The sequence below is a fragment of the Trachinotus anak genome, unplaced genomic scaffold, assembly GCF_046630095.1.
Source record: "Trachinotus anak isolate AG129_WGS33_773 ecotype Australia unplaced genomic scaffold, CSIRO_AGI_Tana_v1 ptg000008l, whole genome shotgun sequence".
NCBI classification, from domain to species: domain Eukaryota; kingdom Metazoa; phylum Chordata; class Actinopteri; order Carangiformes; family Carangidae; genus Trachinotus; species Trachinotus anak.
Genome location: NW_027273859.1, coordinates 25,921,419 through 25,944,145, shown reverse-complemented (window position 1 = coordinate 25,944,145; position 22,727 = coordinate 25,921,419). Strand labels below are relative to the sequence as shown.

The window sequence follows — 22,727 nt, the reverse complement described above, 5'->3', positions numbered from 1 at the left end:
AACTGAGCCGAGAAGAGCTCCGCCTCTCAAAGTAGGTCTCCCCGCTCGGCCCCGATTCCGCTCATTTTACGAGTCTTTCTTTTCTCAAACCGCCCCCAAAAATGAACCAAACCTCGAATTATTACTTGCGTTGATCAAAAAGGCGATTTCTAAATTAGTTGCGGATTTTAAAAAAAAAAAAAAAAAAAAAAAAAAAAAAAAAAATTGCGTTTATTCAGGGCCAGGCCAAACGCGTCAGTTGGACCGACTCGCACTTGCGCACTAAAGGCAAAAAAAAAAAAGATGCTGAATGTCAGTTGAAGTTGAAGCCCCATCCTGGTGGTCAGTGCTAATTAGTTACAGTTTGACAAGAGCTAATTGTTTGTTCTATATAAAAACAAATAAATTTAAAAAAAGGCTGAATTAACAGGTAATTGTAATTGAGCATGTATAAATAATAGCTTCACCCCAGCCTGCTCAGTAAGGGGGGGACTGGTTAAGCTAGTGGACGCGTATTAGCCTAATTACGAGTACAAGGGGAGTGTGTCCGTTCATGTCTATATGGAGCTCATATATTAATGGTTTTCTGTCAACCAATCTCCAATCTCATTTGACAGGGCATCAGAAGAGGACAACAACAACCACAGAGTTGTCATGTATGCTTGTATACAGACAAGTGGACAGCAGGGCTTGGAAACAATCACAGTGCTGTCGGCAAACCTCAGTGTCCAGGATCATGTTCAGAGGATCAGCAGCTGCTGCTTGATTTCAAGCCCCCTGCATGTATGTTGACTATTATCAGTATGGTTATTAATGTCTCTTATACCCCCCTCTTGCCAGAGCAGGTTAAATAAATCTGCTAAATGCTGCAGGCTGCTCTGTGCCTTGTCCCAAAGAGAGCAGTAGCATCAGCTCTGTGTTTGTCTTTTGGTTGGTGACAGCACAGAAACATGTGGTCATGCAGCGGCCAATGCCGAGCCCAGAGCAGGCGATAAGCATTGTTAGACTAGCAGCAGCAGCAGCGGCAGTGCTGGCACTGGAGAGGAACTCTGCCATCCCCCTGCAGAGAGAAACCCCCCTAAAAGAGATAGAGAGGGAGAGAGAGAGAGAGCAAGGGAGGGAGAGGGGGGGATTTGGTTACAGAGCAGAGGATGAGGATGCAGAGTGAAGGGGATGTTGCAGAGGAGGCTGCGGGGAGGCAAAAACAAACAGGAGGACTGGGGGGCTGTGGCGGGCTGTGTGATCCAGGTCTCAAGATGTAGGAGCTGCACCAGAAGAGCCCTCGGTCAGAGTGTGTGAGTGTGTGTGTGAACGCGCCATAACATCAGGGGACTTGTTATGTTTCAAGGATAGTGAAGGTGGAGAGGCGCAACCTGAGAAAACCCCCCCTCCACCTCCACAGAGGATGAATTAGTCCTTATTCAGCAAGGAGCCAGAGCATCACTCTGAGGTTAGTGAAGCGCAAAGTCATACTGTTTCCAGCTGATTCGAACATGCTGTTCTTACTTAGTCCAGGTCTTCTTTGGCACTTGTTTTTCTCCCATAAAGAGACGAGTTACATGTGCAGCACTGTCACAGGTGATTTCCTCATGTTCTGCCACTTGTTATGGTCAACTGAGGGCTGTATTCAATTCAATTCAGTGTGTTGTGTGTGAATGTGCTCCCGTCCCAGCTGAGCTGTCAGGAGACAGAAACGTGGTGATGAAGTGAGCCTTGTTGTCTCTTGATGTGATGTCGTTATCCAGGATCAGATGTTGTCCACAGCTCAACAGATGCTGCAGGATAGCCGCTCCAAGATCGAGCTGATCCGACTGCAGATTATCAAAGTCACACAGGCTGGCAGCAGCACTGGCGGCGGCGGCGGTATTGGCAGTGATGATGGTGGCAACCATAACATTTCCACTCATAGAGGTCAGAGTCCTGCGCCATGACTCTCTTATATGGTCACAGAATGATGCACTGGATGTGAAGAAGCATATTTTATACACACAAATTGTCAGAATTTGTTTATATTGTGGGGATACGTCTTCTCTGTGTAAAATAGGGGATATGACCAGCCTATGAGATTCTTCTAGTATGTCAATTAGCTCGAAAGAGGCATGAAATTATCTATTACAGTCATCAAATTCTGTCTGTCACCAGCAGTAAGTACAACAACATAACACATCCTTGACACAATGTGTAGCTTGTTGTTTACAGCAGAATTTTCTAAGTATGTAGGAGTGAGCTGGCTCAATTAACTAGAAATCTATCAGAAACAAAAAATGAAAATATAATAGATAACAAAATAATGGATTAATACAAATGAAATGACCAACACAAGTCTTTTTAACCTTCACAGCTCAAATCTGTTATTGACCTATTACAAAGTGGTGGGTCTCAGCCTGGAAATTGCCTCAGCATCTGGCCAAGAAATACTGAGTCACTGATATTGATAATCAATTCTATTACTTCCTGTAATTACTACATGGTTAGTTATATATTTAAATTTTTTGCTATGTGGCATTTTTCTCTTCAAAAATGGCAGTTTGATGTTTGAGGTTAACGTCCTCCCTCTGTTTCCTTTGCGAACATTGACAGTCTTTATCTTGTTTCTCTCCTGTTTATGTTAATCCAAATATGTGATTTCAGTTAAAGACAGTATTATAAACCAGAGCTTTAGGTTGAAAAGCTGCAAAGGTAATTTAGTTTAATTTAGTTTCAGTTAAATTTTCGTGTCCCCAAAACCGTCTAGTAGATGATGTTTCAGAAGCATTTCCTGTGAACAAATACAGCATTTTTTTGTGTTAAAAAAGGTCAAGTTCAGAGACACTGAGAAACAGGAGGACATTTCAGTTCACTTCAGTTCAGAAATATCAGTGCTGGTATCGAGACCCACATTGGTTGAGCCGTGCTTCCTGCCAACTGTCATCTTTGTGGTTGCTATTTGTATAATCCAGAAAATGAAACCACTCTGACAGCATTATTAGAGACAGAGAGTGAATGTGACATTTAATTCTAAACTGGGGATGTGTGCCCACTTAAAAAATTATTCCTGGCTAGAAAGTAAGAGTATGAAACACGAGACAAGTAACTTTACACCTTGTTTCCTTGGTTCGTGTTTCCTGCCCCTGACTCTTGACCTCCTTTCCTCTCATCGATTGCTCATGATGTTGTGAACTATGGCAGGCAGTTTAATTCACTTCTCATGCAAATGTCAGTTAAATGTGAAAAGCAAATGTTGATTATTTAGGGCACAGCACATTACTACACTCAGTGTCATCATCTTATTTCATCTAGAAGAAGGTCCAAAATTAAAGTTCCCATGTTGTATGGAGTGATGTTTTGTTTTTTTTTAAATTATAAAGCAGGTCTAGGTTCTATTATTAATACCGTGAAAGTGCTTAGTCCACAGAGAAATGCACACAGCCTGTATTCAGAAACTGAGCCTTAAAACAAGCCGTCAGGACTTCTGTAACTTTGTGATGTCACAACAAAGCCGGGCTCAGAGCCACTCTTCTGCTCACTAGAGCTCCACAGAGAAGCCTGAGGAGATGTAAAACTACACTGAGATGGTCTTTGGTTCTTAAAACCACTAATATATCTTCTTATGGATATCAACACTTCAAATAAAACACAGGAAATGTGTGAAGTATAAAATATTAACACTTTCCCCTGTGTCCATACAAACATACAACACATACAACATATAGACACCATATAACCATGGTTGCTATGTTTACTTTTCAGAAAATGTTGTTTGGTGCAGATGGATAAAAATGTAAAACTAGAGATTCATAAGTTAATATCACCAAAGAGAAAAAAAAAACTAGGATTCTTTCAGCAATTGTTTTTTATTCTCACTTTTTCAAGCTTTCATACATTTCACATGTTTGTCAGCCAAATGCCAGGAACACAAAAAATGTAAAGTTAAGACCTTTGCCTGGAGCACAGAAATATTTTAGAGAAAAGAGCCCACTGGAGCTTTAAAAATTTTGATTGCAGGAATGAAAAGTGGTTCATTGAGGATCTATGAGGATGTGTCGCTCATCTGAAATGAATTCCTTCGTGCTCAAGTACTCATACTCTCTCTCTCTCTCTAACTCTTCTTTCCTCGAAGGGATCTCTCCGGTCTCTGTCAGCCCCGTGGAGGCTCATTTTGCAGAGCTGCAGCACTACATGCAGAGAGAGACAGATGCTTTGGTGCTGGCCAAAGATGTGGTGAAGCAGCTGGAAGGGATCTCGTCACTGGACCAGAAGGCACTGGCTGAAGTAGGACTCTCAGTTCATTTTATTTTAAAGCAGCTCAGGTTGAGCGGAGCCAGAATGCTGATTTTAGTTTGTGCAGATTTAATATGGGGAAACAGATACAGGCTGGCAGTAGTGTAACCAGGTGGGTAAAATTTCAGTTAATTATTTTGGTTAATTATTGTTACATACTTGGAAAATTTCATAAAACAACTTCTTTCATTTTACCAATTTACACCTGTATGCTGAGATGTTGTGATTCTCTGACAATCTGTTTTAAAGGCTGATTAGATTGGAGCTGATACTCACTATTTTAAATCTGGATCATTTTCTTATCAAAAAAATTAGACACATTTCTTGTTTTTCATAGCAAATTAATTATTTTTGCGGGGGGAAAACCTCTGAAACGGCCTGTAGATAATTAAAACCCTTCCATGAAACCAGACTGATGGTCAGCAGTCTGTCTTTGCCCCTTACAAATTGTACAAACTAAACACAGCATTACTGCTGACCATTTTCCAGTGTATCCTGTTGGTTGCTATTCAGTTCTGTAGAATATAAAAATCATTTTGCATGCTCTCTTTGTACTCACTTGAGTTGTGTAATCAAGTTTGCATTATTTTGAAGCATCAGTTTTGTGTAGTAATGTAGTTTAAATTTGAATTATTTGAAAAGTCTGCTCTGTGTTACCTCACAATGATATTATTCTGTAAGTCTGACTTAAATGACTGCGGACATTCACTGTGATAGACTAAACAACTCAAGCAGGTGTCAAGAGTTTGCCATTTGATTTTTATTTCATATAGACATTAATGAAAACCAGTACTGTACTGTTCATGATTTGTATTGATGGGTAATACATACAACAACGCACTTATGGTAGACCTTTAAGTGTTACTTGAAAACATAAAATATGCAAAGAAAATAAAAAGAAAGGTTTCATGTTTAGTCAGAGTGGCACCCTCACTGTGCCAAACAACACGAATCAGATTAAATCTCATATTTAATAAAAGCACAAAACAGCAAAAAATGTCTTTCCTGGTTAAAGCCTAAAGTTTGGAAAATGTATTTATGTTTGATGTGGAGTGGTACAAACTGTATCCTAAAATACAGCACTGTGTTTAAAAAGCGCAAACATAACAACACAGTGTTTATCTTCCTGTCAGGCTCAGTCCCGGGTGCAGGAGTCCTCCCAGAAGCTGGATCTTCTGCGGCTGTCCCTGGAGAATTGCCTGAAGGAAAAGAACCGGGAGCCTCTACAGCAGCCTGCAGGGGGGGTCGACACTTCAGGGGGAACCCTGTCCACCCAAAACTCTACACCCGGATGTCCCCTGTCCACATCCCCCTCCATCTTCTCAATCAGACCTGCCTCCTTAACTGGTATTAACACAGACTGGGTTGTGTGTTTGTTTGGAAATGTTTTGTGAAAATTAATTTTTCTACAGGATTCATTTTCAGGCACTTAAATGTTTAAATATGTGTGTTTGTATGAGAAAGAGGGCCACGCTTATATGTAAAATTTATTCAGTTTGTCTCTTATATCAAGCCAGTCTTTACATTTTTAGGTCAGGGGTTCTGAACAGTGTAACACTTCATTTTATCTGCTTAATAATTCCCTGGAAATTACTAACTGTGCTGTGCGGTACTAATTATATGGAAATTATAAATATCCTGGAAAAAGCATCTTCATTTAAACCCAAATAAATAATCATACATTCTTAATTTATTATAGAAACGTTATTCTTTATCTTTGCTGCATTTTATGTTCTTTTGTAGGCAGACTTCACATAAACATGTTCACTTATATGGAGGACTGAAACTGCAAAAATAAAAATAAATAAAGAGATTGATTAATGACTCAATAAATAAATAAATATGCAATTAAATGCACCAAAAAGAAATATATAAAAAATAAATAAGGTATTAATTAAGTGATAAAATAGTAATTCCCATACTTATTTACTGTTTATTTCAATTTCCATTTCATTTATTTATTTAATTAAATATTAACTTTTTTATAGGGCTGTCAGCATTAATGCATTAATCGCCATGAAATTAAGGACTGAGCATAACGCATTCTGTTTATTTAATCGTGTTAATCGCTTGCCGCCAAAGATTCTTTATTTTACACCGTCACGTGTCTAGAACATTGGCTGCTACTATTTTGACCCTTTGATGCACCCTTACTTGTTGTCAAGCTGCCACAGACACTTCCTACAAAGATACATGGTGGAACAAGATACTTCATGGCAAGTCATGTCTATGGGAGCAAAAGGGGGACGGTTCTGGTCTGCATAAAGGGGCGTGTCGGGAGACTGAAAGTGTTTAAATCCAATGTCAAATCATTGTTGGTGAAGATCGAATGAGTTGGAAAATAAAAGCACAACTTACCCAGAGCTCGTCTACAGATAAATAAATTATCAGACATCTTCATGATTACACGTCAGACATGCTAACGTTAGCTTCTAGTTCAGACAGACTGATGGTTATGTGTTGTCAATCAAGAGAAAACAATTCTGAAATGCAAAATAATAGAATTTTAATCATGTGATAAAACATGCGATTAATCACGATTTACTATTGAAATTTATCTATCCATCGATTCATTGTTTCCCCTTTGAACCCCTCCACGATTTAACCTTGTTCTGTAATTTTCTGAAACACTTTTTCTTCAAAGAAAATGTGATATTTTTTGTTCATTTTCCATCTAATGTGCAGATGTTCTCAGTGGTATCATGGGCAGCCAGTGTTTGAACATGAGTAACCATACGCTGACCTCTGGCAGTGGATAATCAGGGCGTGTAATCTGTTGGTTTTGGACAGTTCAGTTGTAAGCCAGTCTCTCCCTGCATGTGGCAAAAAAAGGCAAAAAAAAAGTCTTTGGATGATGTAACAAGGAGACAAATCCTGGAGTTGCTCTGTTGGCAGCAAATCCTGAGCATGAGTCTCAGGGTGGTGAAAACGCTGTTAGTGCTGCAGTGAAGTGAAGAAAGTGAGCATGTGAATGCTCAGTGTGCAGCTCCAAGCAGCTCTGATTAGAGGCCTGACAAAGAGAGATTTATTCATGCTGACAAATGAAAGGTTTTATTTTGAAACGCTGCATTTACTTTGGTCAACTTTCTTAACTGAGATTCATTACTCTGCACTGGAAACACGCACGGTTGACGTGTTACATCATGGGTTGATGTATTTAGTAAATACAGAGCACAAAATCACTGCCAACTTGTCTCTAGTTCATAAATTCTGTTTTACAGTCAAAAAGTAAATTTTGTTTTTTTCTCCTTTAAGGCAAACTTGAAGTCAGGCTTCTTGGATGTGAGGATTTACTGAAACCTCTGACAAACCCAGAACAGGAAAACTTTCTGAGTCCCACTGAGGACAGTTCACCAGCTGCTCACTGGACTGATGAAGCCTCTGGTAAGTGGTAGCAGGTAGTTTTTTGGTTTTGTAGTTTTTGGTTTTAGCAACAGTTTAGCTTGTTTCTCAGCTGTGTTATTCATCACTCAAGTACAAATCTATTCTTACTGCAAAATTAAATAACAACATAATTATTAATACATGTAACGCTTGATTTTACAAGTCTTTTTTTTCTTAATAACATCTTAGGATGGGTAGTAGAAAGAACAATGTATTTTGGAATTAAAGAAAATAGAAAAGGTGTTCAATTTGATACATTTCCAGGTAGTTAATTCGAGAGTCTTCAGTGCACACAATTTAAACTGAACATGCAAAATTTGTCAACAGACAAGACAGGCTAAACCTTTCTGTTAAAAAATCTCTGGAAAGTTGCTAAATTACATTGGAAATGATTTGAAACATAAAATAAACTGTCACAAATAAAAAACAATTGATAAAATGGTAAAGTACTAAAATTCAAAACAGTTCAGGTATATACATACTGTATGTTTGTTCAATTGAACTACTGAATGTGTCTATGAATGTGAGTGAATTACAAGCGCGTTTAGACAAGTGTGAAAATTTCTGACCCTATGAATAAAAGTTTGATGAAATGATCCAAACTCAAGACCCACATACTGGCTGTTTTCAGAGCTTTCAATCACATCTTATGGTCTTATTTTGTTATTTTGTTTCCATGGATATACAGTTGTTACTTGCAGAAAAGTATGACATACTTGTAGAAAGGTTAATCTAATATTACTATATATTGCATTTTATTACATTATAACTTCTGCTAAGGATGTTAGAGGGAGACTATGTCATCTCAAAAAATCATTTGCTGAATGTCATGACATTTATTTGCTATTTCCATAAACTTGAACAAAGATAAATGATAAACAAGCATGAACTCAGAAGTTTTGGAAGAAGGAGAATTGCAGATTTACTGCTGACACTTTTCCTGTATGGCTCAGTGGGAACGGACTTCCATTAAAACAGTGAAAGTTTATATTAAACTGATGGTCGTAGTAGGCGTTTTACCATGAATACTGATAATAAAGTCATTAAAATATTGCTGGGATCAAACCTGTGAGTTTTTGTCACTGTCTGCCCCAGCAGAGATCGGTGCAGTGCTCAGGCTGGACGGCAGATTGGTCGGCCGGACACGGTGGGCAGCCGTCAGCAGACTGAGCTGGGATCAGACGCTTTGCATCCAGCTGGAGCGGGTGAGTCCAGTCACAGACCTGCGGTCGGCCAGTCTGTGCACAATTAGGTTTACATGCGGCACACCAGTATACCTTTGAGTCTTACACTGGGATTGATCAGACATGGTGCATAATAAACCCTGGTTTAACCTTGGCATGTCTTTGTTTGCCACATCGTGTCATGTCTGTACCAAATAATTTCTGACACCAAAAAACACGAGCATCTACTGCCAGAATGAGCAGGCAAAAAATTCACTGCACTGGCCACAGACAAATGGCACTGAATTACCTGGATAACTGAACAATTATTCAAGAGGCAGACCGGCGGGAGCTCAGCGCTGGCGTCTCCAAGGCTCAGCGATCAGGATGTGGTACAATAAGGCACATGGCAGATGATGAGGCTGATCAATAAATACAAACTGTTGGCCCTCGGTCCATTCAGGTTGTATTTCTGCCAGCTTGCACAATTGTGGGGAACGCCCAGGGCAGCCCCACATTTATCACTCCGGAAAGTCTGAACAGTGGATGTGACTCACAGTCATCCTCAGTGAAGTACGACAGCTCAGATGTCACAAAGAAAACAGTGAGATACGTTTGAAATGTGTCAACTGCTTGTAAGTGGACCTTATTTAGTTACACATCATATTTTAGTTTTATTGACAAACTACTTTGTCCGGAGTTGGTGATCAGGTGTTTCCTGGTGTCTGTTGTCATACTCCAGCTGGCAAGCTGGCATGGTCAGGCCTGTATCACACCTGGGGATGCTGGATAGCCAGTCAGTTAGCTCTGGTTTCCCCAGTCCATGAAAGAGGCCGAGTTCGTCTTTACCAGTCAATCACACACACATGACTGGAGCAGTTAATGTGACATGAGGTAAATCTCATGCTGTTAAAAGTGAGCCTGCTTTGTGCACTGGAAAACCAGAGTTTTTCCAAAAATGGCTAGAAAAAAATCATCTTTTAATTGTTGCTAATTGACACATATCGAACAAAAACAGCAAGAAACTGCAGTCAGTACTTCTACTGACGTCAGTTATAGTGACATGTTTGTTAAGTAGAAAGTGAAAAACAATAGCTCCACCACAAATGATTTCCCATCATTTAAACACCCCTCTCTGCAGGCCCGCTTCCAGTATTTGTGAGTCATTTTTCGTGATCGTTCTGATCCACGCCGCCCACGATTGAGCTGTGCTTCCTTTGTATCTGCTTCCCTCACGATCATCCTGTTTCAAGCTGAAATAAGTTGAATAACAGCACCATCAATTTACTGTTCCCTATCCATATGGCAGTCCTGGCAGGTTCAAGAAAACAATATGGAAGACAGTTTGTTCTCCTTGTGTGATGAATGTACAGGACTCTGTGACACTGGTGCAGATACAAACAGCATCAACAGTTTACAGGCTGTGGTAGCACTGCTGATACACACAAAATACAACAACTATAGGACTTTACAGACTATACAAGACAGTCCACTGGAAATACACAGACACTCGACATATGAAGAGTTACATTTAAAGACGAAGCCTTGCTCTAACAAGGTGATTTCTGCTGGGAGAGTAAAAGTGACAGTATAATACCTTTTTTGCCCCCTCCCCCAAAATAAGCCAAAAATGTATGTATGTTAGTTCAAAACTGTTTTGACAGATGGGGTTTTAAAAGTTCCTATAGTGGTGCAAATAAGAAATTAAGTATTTGTGAGTATTTCCAGTTTATAGTATTTACTTTATACTACTAACTCACTACTTTTTTTTTTTATTACAGTTACGAGTTACTGTGCATATACTTTATTATTAAAGACCTGAGTCCTTCTTCTGCCACTTTTAAACATTTACTGAGCATCTCACTGGTAGAAGATCAGTTTTCTCAGTGGACAGCAGAGGGAGCTGTTGTACTGGTTTACGATTGTTGTAGTTGTGTGTGAGACCAGCAGGTGTCTCCCTCATACCTGCAGATAAAAATTCAACTCACAATCTGATTCATCGTATTCACTGAGCAAGCAGATGGACTGGAAGTTTACAGAGAGGGAAGTAGGAGCAAGAGCAGGGTTTCACTCAAGTAAAATCAAACTCAAACTCTGAAGTCAGACAAAGAGTTTGAGTGAATCAGTTTCGGATTCTGCCACCTGAGTGGAGAAAAAAATCTAAAGGCTATTTCCTTATTTATATCGAGCTTTGTTTTGGATATGGGAACCTCGAGACAGACATAATCCTGAGATCTAGGAAAAAAAAGATGAAAGATATGTATCACTTTAAGAAGTGAGTGTGTTAAGTTAATATGGTTGTTTGTCAGAATATAACCTTCAAAATGCCAAATTAAATGTCCACTTCATAAGCACAGGTTCAGTCACTTCCTATATTCTCACATTTTGTCCGTTAATGTCTGTGTTCACTGACGGCGTGCCGTCTGCTGTTGAACCTTTGATAGTCTCGAGAGCTGGAGGTCTGTGTCTTCTGGCGGGACCGAAGGGCGATGTGTGCTGTCACGTTCCTGCGCCTGGAGGAGATGATGGACAACCCCAACCACAACCAGGGCCTCAGTCTCGAGCCACAGGGCCTCCTCTACGCCAAGGTGAACACAGTGACCTGCCCGGACTTCTATAGCAAAGGTCCCCTGAAGTCTGCTCAGGCTTTTGTAATGAGGAATAACTTGGATGGTGAAATGGTGAAATGCATATGTGTTTCATACAGAAATTAAAAATATATTTGATCAATTCTAGGTAATGAAAAGTCTGGGGAGTCACCTATAACACATCACATGACTTATAAAATACAGTATTCATTACTGGGAGGAAAAATCTTCAGTGATTGTTTAATGTCACCTACTTTTCACACACATAATATCACTGACAGTTTATTCTGGTAATATTGACCAGAATAAGCTATAGCATCTACTTTTTAATTTCTACTTCTGTTTCTTTTCTTTCATGTAAACTTTAATGTTTTACTCACTGTCATGTTCAAATGTTCTCCATGTCTAAATCATTCTCTCTGTTTTATGGCTTTGTTTGACTCTTTTCTGTTGGTATTTTTAAATCACACCTTCATACACATGGTATCTTTTTTTTTTATTTAAATAAATCTTAAATATAAAATTCTCATTGATCATTAATTGAGCCATAAACATAAGAGAATGTTCAGAGAATAAAAATTCTTCTGTTGTGGTTTTTACAGCTTCGATTCATTGACGCTGCTGTCGAGCGGCAGCCGAAACTGAGACGTCAGCGATGTATTTTCACTAAAGAGAGAGGTACAGATGAACAACCTGCAGAGTTTCATTCGTCTTTCTGTTTTCTGTTCTGTCAGTATATAAATTCTTATTTCTAATTTGTGTATATTTGTTTTTATTTCACAGGTAAGAACTTCCTCAGAGCAGCCCAGATGAACATGAACTTTGCCACGTGGGGTCACCTGATGATGAGCATCCTCCCTCGCTACAGCTCCTTCTCCACATTTAGTTCCTCCCTCTGCACGACCCCCGACCTGGTGGCCGACAACAGCCCACGTCCCACTGAGAAGGAGCCTCAAATCACCACTCCACTGCCAGGGTCAGAGATAATCCAAACATCACATCTTCACCTATCATAGTGTTCAATAGAAGAATGTTATCCTCCACCATCCTCACATCCTCAAACAATATGTCAGTTTATTGTTTGGCTTTGTCAGACTTTCAGACCAACACTTTAGTGTAATACAACACATTCTTTTAGTGGCTTCAGTAGTGCAAAGTAACTAAGTTCATTTACTCAGGTGATGTGTTTAAGTACAATTTTACTTTGTATTACTCTGTGTGTTTCCATTTTCTGCTACTTAATACTTGTACTCCATTTCAGAGGGAAATACTGTTCTCTTTACACCACTACATGTACTTGACAGTTGTAGTTATTTTACATTAAACTATATAATAAGATTATAGTCAAGTCAAGTCAATTTTATTTGTAAAGCACCAAATAAAAGCACAGGTCATCACAGGACACTTTTCATATAGAACCTTATATTATTTACAGACACACAACAACCCCTGTGGTTGTAAAATACATTTATTTATTAAATATTAAACCTTTTTGTTTTTCGACACAGAAAACAGTGTCTAGTTAGGGCTACTTGTCAGATTTCAAATGTCTATGAATTGTTAGAAGTTCAACAAACAAGACTTATAGTTTTATTTATCTCACGACCCCTCAGATTTGTCTTGTGACCTTTTGGAAGAGCCTGACACGTAGGTTGGGAACTAACTAACTATGTAGGATGATATTTCCCTCACAAGGGTCATTTTACTGCAGAGCTAGAACTTTTTATTTTGACACTGATACTTTTAACATTGAGTGCAGGACTTAAACCTGTAATGAAGTATTTTTACACTGATGTACAGGTAATTTTTTGAATACTTCATGTCCCGCCTTTGGTCTTTGTGCCTCTGCAGTGAAGCTCCTGTAATCAGACTCAGCATCTCTGAGGATCAGCCCCCTCCCACCAGCATCAACCAGGGAGACAACACTCCCACCATCATCACAACAGAACACAAAACGTCCTCCATGCCTGCACTGCAAGAAAAACTGGTAAATGATGACTGATAAATCTGAATTAAAGGTCCTTTAAATTAAACCTTGTTAAATTAATTAAATTAAAAAATCCTAAACGGATAACACGTTACTTTAAGTTCCTCTTTTTACCCTCATGATTTATAATAAGCTGTCATGTAGCTGTGAGTAGATAAAAGGACATTTGTATTATTTCAATAATTATGTCATTCATTATCTGTTATTAACAGCAGCCTCCTATTACATTAACAAATTAAGTAACAAATTAATAAACATTAATAAACACTTATATTTGTATAATGTAAATGCTTAAATTTAAAGTAAAGAGTTACCCTTAATAAAAAAAAAAAAGTCTCCTGTAGGTTTTAATTTTTGTGTAAAGAATATCATGTTATCACATTTTTTTCATGACTGGGAAGATGCTAAAACAATGTATAGAGCTTTTTATTATCCACTAGATTACATAAATGACACATTGATGGAACTACATTTATAAGCTGATTACAGCCTTCACTGTGGGTTCAGGAAGTTATTCAGTTCTTTCAGTTTAAAAGCCTCTTTCAGAGAAGGACTCTCTCTGATGATGACAGTAATAAATATAGTGGATCAGCTAAAAAAGAAGAGAAGTGTAATATGTATGTGGACTGTAAAATGTTCCAAACTTTGTCTTTGTTTGCAGTTGTCCATAAACAATACGGAGGGAAGTGAAGATCAACCCGTTTCAGCTCTGAAGTACACACACATGCACACACACACACACACATATACACACGTACACACAGAGACAATCTTATATGCTGTAAAGGGTGAAAGTGAAGTGTGGCCTTTATCTCTGTCTTCTTCTTGTTTTCTTAAAGGATGCACATGGAAGATTTCAAATATATTTCAGTTCTTGGCAGAGGACACTTTGGGAAGGTAACGGCTTAAAGGTTTTTCATCCTGCTTGATCCAGCCTTAATTCTCATGTTTGTCCTCAATGGGTCGTGACTGTCTTCTGTCCAGGTCCTGCTGGCAGAGTTTAAGAAGACTGGGAAACTGTACGCCATCAAAGCCCTGAAGAAAAGAGACATTGTGACTCGTGATGAAGTGGACAGGTATGTGAAAGCACTTTAAAAACCTTTAAAGGCCCAGTTCATCCAGATTAACTACCAGACCTGCAAACAGGTAACCAGGGTGACTGACTCTGGTAACCGGCAAACCAAGACCATCGATAACAGCTGGTGAAACGTGTGTTTCTTTAAAAGATTTACACAAATTTAAAAAACAGTGTTTCTCTGATAGAAATGAGTTTTGTCTGGGTGCTGAGCTGAGTTAGAGCTAAACCTTTATCAGAAACATTAACACCACATCACACAGACAGACCTGTGAAATATTTGAATCACAGAGTATCTCCTGTTATCCTGCAGTCTCATGAGTGAGAAGAGGATCTTTGAGATGATCAATGCCTCCAGACACCCATTCCTGGTCAACCTCCATGGCTGTTTCCAGACCAGCGACCATGTCTGCTTTGTCATGGAGTATTTACCAGGCGGGGACCTCATGATCCACATCCACAACAACGTCTTCACCGAGGCCCAGACCAGGTTCGTATGTTCCACTGTTAGTGAACAGTGTGTTGGTGTCATTTGTATTTAGCATGTTAATACTGTAAGATCACGGGATCACGCTCTAAAACCAACCTCCATGTTAGAGGGAGCGGCAGTGGATAAAGTACCAGAGATTTTCCAAATTAAAGAAAAAGAAATGATCATAGTCAGTTTTATAATTCATGATCTAAAACCTGTTGTTGTTGATGTTGTGTACAGGTTTTATTCAGCGTGTGTCCTGCTGGGTTTAGAGTTCCTGCATCTGAATAAAATCATCTATAGGTGAGTCAGACCGGCCAAAGTGACCGTGTCATGTTGCTGCAAACATACTGTAGCTTCCAGCATAAGACAACACACATGCTTTGATGTTTTACACAGAGATCTGAAGCTGGACAACCTGCTGATGGATACAGATGGATTCGTGAAAATCACAGACTTTGGACTTTGTAAAGAAGGTGATTGTTCTGCTCTCTCCTCCAAATACAACACACCAAGTCACCAGGGCTAAAACCTGCATAAACTCATACAATCTGGTAGCTTTGTTTTATGTTGAGGGTCAAAGTAAAATTAGATAAAAAGTATGTACAGATATGGAGAGAAAAATAAACAGACAAGACAAAAGAAATCATCCTTTTTCAAAATGTACCTGTTAATGAGTGAGTGAAATTTTAAGTCCCACCACTCAAGAGCAAATAAAATAAGTAAAGTGAAATAGAAAGAAAAGGGTGATGAGGGGTTTGAGGCATCAAATAAAGGCCGTTCCAAGTTTCATCCTTCCACTACACATACAGTTACTGTGCTTACTCAATAGAGAAGGAACCAGTAAATCAGATAATCATGTTATTCTTCCTTCCTGTTTAACGTCTGTATTCATATGCAATAACTACTTTGTCCCATACTTTTTAATTTATCAACATAATTTATCATCATTTATCAACAGAGTCTCAAAGAAAAAGTCAACATCTCCATGTTCTACATTTCTCTCTCTATCACTCTCCTCTTTACTTTAGTTGGTGGTTCCTTGTCTAAACATTCTTACTTATCGCTTTTTTAGGTCTAACTGTTATTACCTAACCAAAACTATAATCAAGCTCTAACCTCAATACTGACTTTATTCCTGTTACTGTGATGTTGATGTTACTCCTCCTGACAGTTTTCATTATTCCGGCAGGGATGGGTCACGGAGACCGGACCTCGACTTTCTGTGGGACTCCAGAGTTTCTGGCCCCCGAGGTCCTGACAGACGACAACTACACCCGAGCAGTGGATTGGTGGGGGATGGGCGTCCTCATCTTCGAGATGCTCGTGGGAGAGGTTGTAGTTCTCTCCTCAGTTCCATCAGCATGTGTAACTCAGTAATTTGTCCATATTCAAACATTTGAATGTTTATGTGATAAATGGTTGGCAAAAGGAATAAATGCTGTATAGAGTGACCTCTACAGATATCATTTATTTATGTTATTCGAACTGAAAGAATAACTGAATGTTTGATAAAATTCCTGGATATATTTCCAGCAGAGTTCTGTCATTGGGATAAGGAGGGAAGAGAAAGATGAGAGAAGACTCTCTACTATTTTATTCTAATAATTGTACACTTTGACACGTGAAAGCCCAAGATTAATATGGCAAGGAGATCTTGAAAGTTGGATTAGAGAAGTTTTATGACTGAGCTCCAATGATGCAAGAAGGAGGTTCATCCCTTATAAATTTATACATAGATTCCAGTTTACACCCCTGAAACTGTTTAAATTGGGCTTAAAAAAGACAATAAATGTTGCAGATTTAACAAGGAAGTGGGCACATCTCTACATGTTCTGCAGGATTTTCATTGGGTCTGACCTTTTTGGAAAAAGGTGCTAAAACAACTTGAATGGTGGCCTAAAAAAACTGCTACAAAAATCTCTCATAGCATCAGGGCTTACTAAAGCAGAGTTTGGAGTTTGGCAGTCACAGGATTTATTACAGCAGACAGGTTAATTTTACATAAATGGAAGAGACCAGAGTGGAAAATATTATCACCGGACTTAATAATATCCAAAGAAGAATGAGCCCAATCCATGCATGATGCTGATTTACTGCTGATAGAAATGAGGCAGTTATCAATGCAAAAAGCCAAATTCAAAATATTCCAGTTAAATCACTGACTCAGCGTCTTTCTTCCTCCTGCTAGTCTCCGTTCCCTGGTGAGGATGAGGAGGAGGTCTTTGACAGCATCGTCAATGATGACGTGCAGTATCCAACCTGTCTTCCTCCTGACGCCGTCTCCATCATCCAAAAGGTAACGACCTCGAAATCTGGGTTTGAGTTCAGACACAGAGGAAGAGTTAGAAGAAGTTAGAAAAAAAGCTGAATCACAGTATTAGATATACTGAATGTTTTGTATCTGCTTCACTGAAGCTTCACTGAAGCTATTTTGATTAACTACATAAAATGTACAAACATTTATCACAATAACTTCAAATATTTATGTCTCAAATCAGTAGAAAAGAAAATACAATTCTACAAATATAAAATAATACTGATGGTTGAAAAAGTTCAGCTGAGACAGATCCCGGTAAAAATACTGAAACAGTCTTAAAATGTTAGATTTGCCAGGTACACTATAGATTGTGATCACTGGTGTTATTTATGAACTTTAGGTATGAACACTAAGACCTTTACAACAGAGGAAAACTACAGTCATCCAGGGATCTGGGAATATTTAGTTGGAGGGTCACACTTTTTTTTAGCATTTACAAGCACTATATCAACATTAATGAATGGTTCATTATAATGTATTGTACAATAGATATGAGGACATTTTGAATGTTTATTAATGTACAGTATTTGTCAATAATTATATCTTTACCTATGAAATGTATATAATTACAGCTGTGCCATACTATATTGTCATTCATCATCTAATTCTTATACTGCTTATTAAGTCTAAATATTAAAGTGAAGTTTTACCAGTGGGAGAAAATAAACACTGACATGAACATGACCAAACCTTCATCATCCATCTGCAGCTGCTGAAGAAGAATCCTCTGAAGAGGCTCGGAGCTGGAGAGAGGGATGCCAACGAGCTCAAAGGAGAGAAATTCTTCGAGGTGAATCATCAATCATCAAATATTTAAACCCTTTTGAGGGTTAAATCGTTAAAATCCTCATCTGCCACTTCTGATGCAGCCCAATGAGGTGTTGATTTGTATTGATTAAGCATTGCCTTAACCTGCCAAAACACTGTGGGTCCTAATGAAACAGCAACATTTACTCTCCCCTGTGTGAAACGTTGTCTCGTAGACCATCGACTGGGAGGCCCTGCTGGCCAAGAAAGTGACACCGCCGTTCCTGCCGTCGATCAGAGAGTCCGTGGACGTCAGCAACTTTGACAGCGAGTTCACTCGGCTCCAGCCGATCCTGTCCCCCCCCTGCAAACCCTTCAGCCTCTCTGCTGAGCAGCAGGAAGCTTTCGCAGACTTTGACTTCTGCGCCTTGCATGGATGAAAGACACGCTGAAAAGACCAGGGAGGGAAACGACCACCAGACAGAAAACGATTGTTCTGAGGTTGGGGTTTGTTCACCTGGGTAGGTAACCAACCATCTTCATTTATGTATAATCAGCCCCCTATTAGCATGTCAATAATAGTGATTAATTACTTTATTTATCATCTATTAGACACAAACATTAAAGGGGGTGCCCAGTTCAGTGCTGTATCAGTTAATTAATCAATCAGTCAATCGGCATAAAATCAATCATTACAATTATGAGAGACACAAAGGTGAACATTTCCCTCTGTTTTACTGTTTTGTATCATTTACATGAAAACATTATACAGCTGTTTTCAAGGCCTCACTTTGGATTCTGCTCATTTGTAGTGACTGTCAGTCGTCACAGCCTCTGGTAGTTTATAGACTAAATTCATTTATTAATCCAACAAAAAACTTTATTAAAGGAACAGTTTGACTCATGGACTCACCTCCACTGTCAAGCCACAATGTTTAGCCTACAAACATCAAGGGTTTATGGGAAATGATGTTCGTTAAAGGCTGCTTAGAACATAAATCTTAAATGAACAACAGTATTACTTTTTTTTTTTTTAAATACCGTCTTTATCTTCACATATGAAGTGTCAGGAAACTTAGTTCAGCAGCACTCCATATAGCAGCATCCTAAAATAATAATATAATATCCTAAAATAATAAATAGTTATAATCACTAAAATAAGTAATATATCCTAAAATAAGTTGTATAATCCAAAAATAAATAATATAATCGCTAAGCCTAAAGTAGTCATAATAAAATAGACATTGTCACGTAAAAAATTCAAGGTGCATTGTTGCATAGCTGAGAGCTTTGGAGCTTCAGAAGGCAGTCCACCGGCCGAGGGAGAAAACTGTCTCTCAGTCTGTTTGTGCGTGTTCGGACGGTTTGGTATTTGAAGCCCATGTAAGTTTTGAGGCCAGAAATCTGAGCTATCTGTAGTGATCAACAGCCCTGAAGCTTCTGATGGTGTAGTAATGCGATCACTTCAGTAAAAACCTCACTTAACTGCCATCTGAAGAAAGTTTCCCTCCCTGGTCTTGAGACAGGACACTACATACGATCCCATGGCTGATTTCGCTGACTGTTGTCGCTTTCATCCAGTCGACGTCCAACTGTCGATCAAACACCCAGGCAGCATCTTAATTTTCTGTTTTCTCACAGAGCAGAGGAAGTGATTGTAGCCCTTTATATTCTCTGTGCAGAGCCAACAGCAGTGGTACGACTCCCCCGCTGCTGCTGTCAGAGTTTATTTCTGAGAGTTAAGGAGGTGAAATGTTCCACAAACAGATGAAACTCATTTGATAGAGGCAGGAACAGGATGCTCGAGGAGTTTATGACATTATCACCTCCTATTTCCGCATCTTCATTCCTCTTTGGAGTTTAAATACTCCAGTCCTGGATCATTTGCCATGTAAATTCAGGAGGTTTACAAAAGACTGTTGAGTACTCTGACTCTCATAGCCTCTTCAAGCATCCTGTGTTGGAGACAGACTCAGCTTGCTTCGTGGCCTTTGCTTGTTATATTTCTTTATAATATTTATCCTTCAGAGGTGTAGTATGTGCTGCCGTCTCTATGCATCACTGTGACAGGCTTTGCCCACTGCCTTGACCAAACAGATGAAACAAGCTAACCCAGTTTCTGGTCATAAGTCTATTTTTAAAAAAAACTGTTCAATCCAACATGGAAATGTTTCATGTATTTGTCAACTCATCCACTCGTAGCCAAGACATTCACATATCAACTCTCCTGCAGAGCAGCTGTTAACAGTAGAAGTGCATGGCACCGTGGTGAACTTGTGCACTAGAAGTCCTGTAATCGCTAGCGGTATAAAAGAAGCCATAGGAAATCTAATATAGCCATAATAGTAAGAAAATATATCTGTATTTTGAATTTAGCAAATTGTATTCTGTGATTTTGAGCTCTAATGATGTCAGTGCAATAAGAGAAGAGGAAGAGGAGCGGCGGCAGGGATGAAGCTTGAGGATAATATCCCCTATTTTGTTGAAGTGCACAAAAAAAAACTATTCTTTTTGACATTATTGACGTTTTTCAAACTCACAGCTGAGTTTGGGGATTTGGAGGGGAACGATACGGGACTTTAAAGAGCAACTTCAGGTTGTGACATTGATTCTAGTGTGAGTTGATCTGGTGATAGATTAAGAAGATAGAGATAATAAGGGCTAATAAGGGCCTTCTTCACCTGCTGTGGGGCCCACCCTCTACCTGTGCATCGTATATACATGTACAGAGGTGAGAAAAACTGAAGCGTCTGCAGTTCCCTGGTTTTCTGCATGAATTGGTCATAAAATGTGATCTGACCTTTTTCTAAGTCGCAAGTGTAGACAAACACGATGTGTTTAAGCTAAAAACACACAAACAGTTGTGATCTTTTGTATCTTTTTTGAACACAGCGATTAAACATTCACAGTGGTGGTGGGAAAAGCAAGTGGTCAAACCTCAACTTAACCAGCTCCACTGATTCCTTTAAGACTTCAGCTGGTGTTGTTGTGTTTTGCGTTGTGTTTTTGGAGTCATCTCAGCTGGTCGTCCACGTCTATGGAGAGTAGCCACAGAGATAAATCTCCTCCATTTACAGACAGTTTGACTGTGGACTGACGAGGATCTGAACTCAATGTCAGCTTTATGCTAATCAGCTATTCTTGATCATAAGCCTTCTGAAATCTTCTTTGTAAGGGATGGTTCACACCAGATGTTTTCTGTGAACAAGAAGCTCAGAATGTTTCAGTGTTTTTTATAAGTGTCTCTAACCCACACCTCCAATCTGGACTCCAGGTTTTTAACTCATGACCTCCGCTGGCTTTTATTCATGTCATTAGCTGAGGGGTTCAGACTTTTTCCAGCCTACACTGTGAATGTTTGAATGGTGTTTTCACTATGCAGCAACACAGTGGTTTGTGTGTTATTAGTCAAAACAGATTTTGTTTGTTCTTAATTGTAACTTAAATAGAGATCTGATCATATTTTAGAGCAAATTTGTACATAAATCTAGAAAATTCCAGAGGCTGCATTTACTGCTTCTGCCACTGTATTACTCTGTAATTATGTACACACAACATAAACTGAAATTTCGAGGGCTTCGAAACTAGATTTTAAATCGGCTCTCTGTTTTCCAGGTGACTTTCTGGAAACTCTCCTCATACTTTTCTTAAAAATTAGCTGGTATTAATCTGTAAATTAAAAATGTACTTCCAAGAAAACTCTGTAATTTGGTGCTAATTATGAGAGAAATGGAGAGAGTGTCAGTCGCTGCAGTCATTAAGAATCCACTTGTTATATTAAGAGTTTTAAAGAAACAAAAATAGGAAACTATGCAGCAGGTAAGTGAAAAATAGTTCATAAACCGACGTCAATATCTGTCCCACAAAAACTGGAATTAGTTTCTAGGACACTATAAAGGATTTTTAATTTTTTTTTTAAAGGAAATTATGCAGCAGGTAAGAGAAAAATTGTTCATGAATAGACATCAATATCCTTTATAGTATCCTAGAAACTCATTCCAGTTTTTGTGGGAAACTCTGGCAGATATTGACGTCGGTTTATGAACTATTTTTCACTTACCTGCTGCATAGTTTCCTATTTTTGTTTCTTTAAAACTCTAACATGATAAGTGGCTTCTTCATAACTGCAACAACTGACACTTTCTCCATTTCCCTTATAATTAGCACCAAGTTGCAGAGTCTTTTCTTGTTAATTGATTTACAATTTACAGAAAAATATCTGCTAGTTTTTAGGGAAATTTTGAGGAAAGTTTCCAGGAAATCAGCTGGAAAATACATTACTTTAGTTTCTTATTTGCACAGTGTTTGCCAACAAGGAACCCACAGGTTTGTGAGTGTTAAGGCACCTACACAAGTAAGAAGAGACAGAGGCAGTGTTATATAATTTGTTCTCATCCGGTGGGTCTTCACTGTCAGAGCTGGGGTGTGCATGGGATGTGAGGGGGGGGTATTGGTGGTATCTGTGGAGGCCCTTCTTTACAGATTCCATGTCTTCAAGCTGGAAGTTGCTCTTTAAACTAATGTAACAACTGTCCCGAAACTGAAAGGTCACATGTTCCAATCCCCTGAATGTGTTCCTGTGTCCTCCTGAAGTGTCCCTGAACAAGACACTGACGCTGACCCCTCCCCCTGCTGTGGATGAGGTAGTCACGTGTAACAGGACGACGGGCCGGCGTTGATGTAGCTGTTGTAGCACTTTAAGTTTCTGCTGCTGAATATTACACGTTACTTCTGTGTCAGTACTGTATTTAT

The 22,727-nt window shown here is 39.0% G+C and overlaps 1 protein-coding gene across 5 annotated transcripts; it reads left to right on the top strand.

Moving 5' to 3' along the window:
- The first annotated feature begins 157 nt into the window (after positions 1 to 157).
- LOC139624581 (serine/threonine-protein kinase N2-like) lies at positions 158 to 22,710 on the top strand. 5 transcript variants are annotated; one of them, XM_071483823.1, is made up of 21 exons: positions 158 to 321; positions 597 to 762; positions 1,725 to 1,890; positions 4,079 to 4,230; positions 5,373 to 5,586; positions 7,495 to 7,623; positions 8,722 to 8,828; positions 11,231 to 11,374; positions 11,977 to 12,052; positions 12,158 to 12,350; positions 13,226 to 13,361; positions 14,023 to 14,075; positions 14,201 to 14,258; positions 14,346 to 14,437; positions 14,750 to 14,926; positions 15,149 to 15,211; positions 15,308 to 15,384; positions 16,101 to 16,243; positions 17,100 to 17,207; positions 17,938 to 18,018; positions 18,212 to 22,710. In XM_071483823.1, exons 1-21 carry the CDS (start codon positions 290 to 292, stop codon positions 18,413 to 18,415), a joined length of 2,571 nt encoding a protein of 856 aa, XP_071339924.1. In that variant the 5' UTR covers positions 158 to 289; the 3' UTR covers positions 18,416 to 22,710. The 5 variants fall into 5 exon arrangements, with proteins under 5 accessions (XP_071339924.1, XP_071339923.1, XP_071339926.1 ...); XM_071483822.1 differs by having other exon boundaries at positions 8,719 to 8,828; XM_071483825.1 differs by having other exon boundaries at positions 158 to 409; positions 8,719 to 8,828.
- The last annotated feature ends 17 nt before the right edge of the window (positions 22,711 to 22,727 follow it).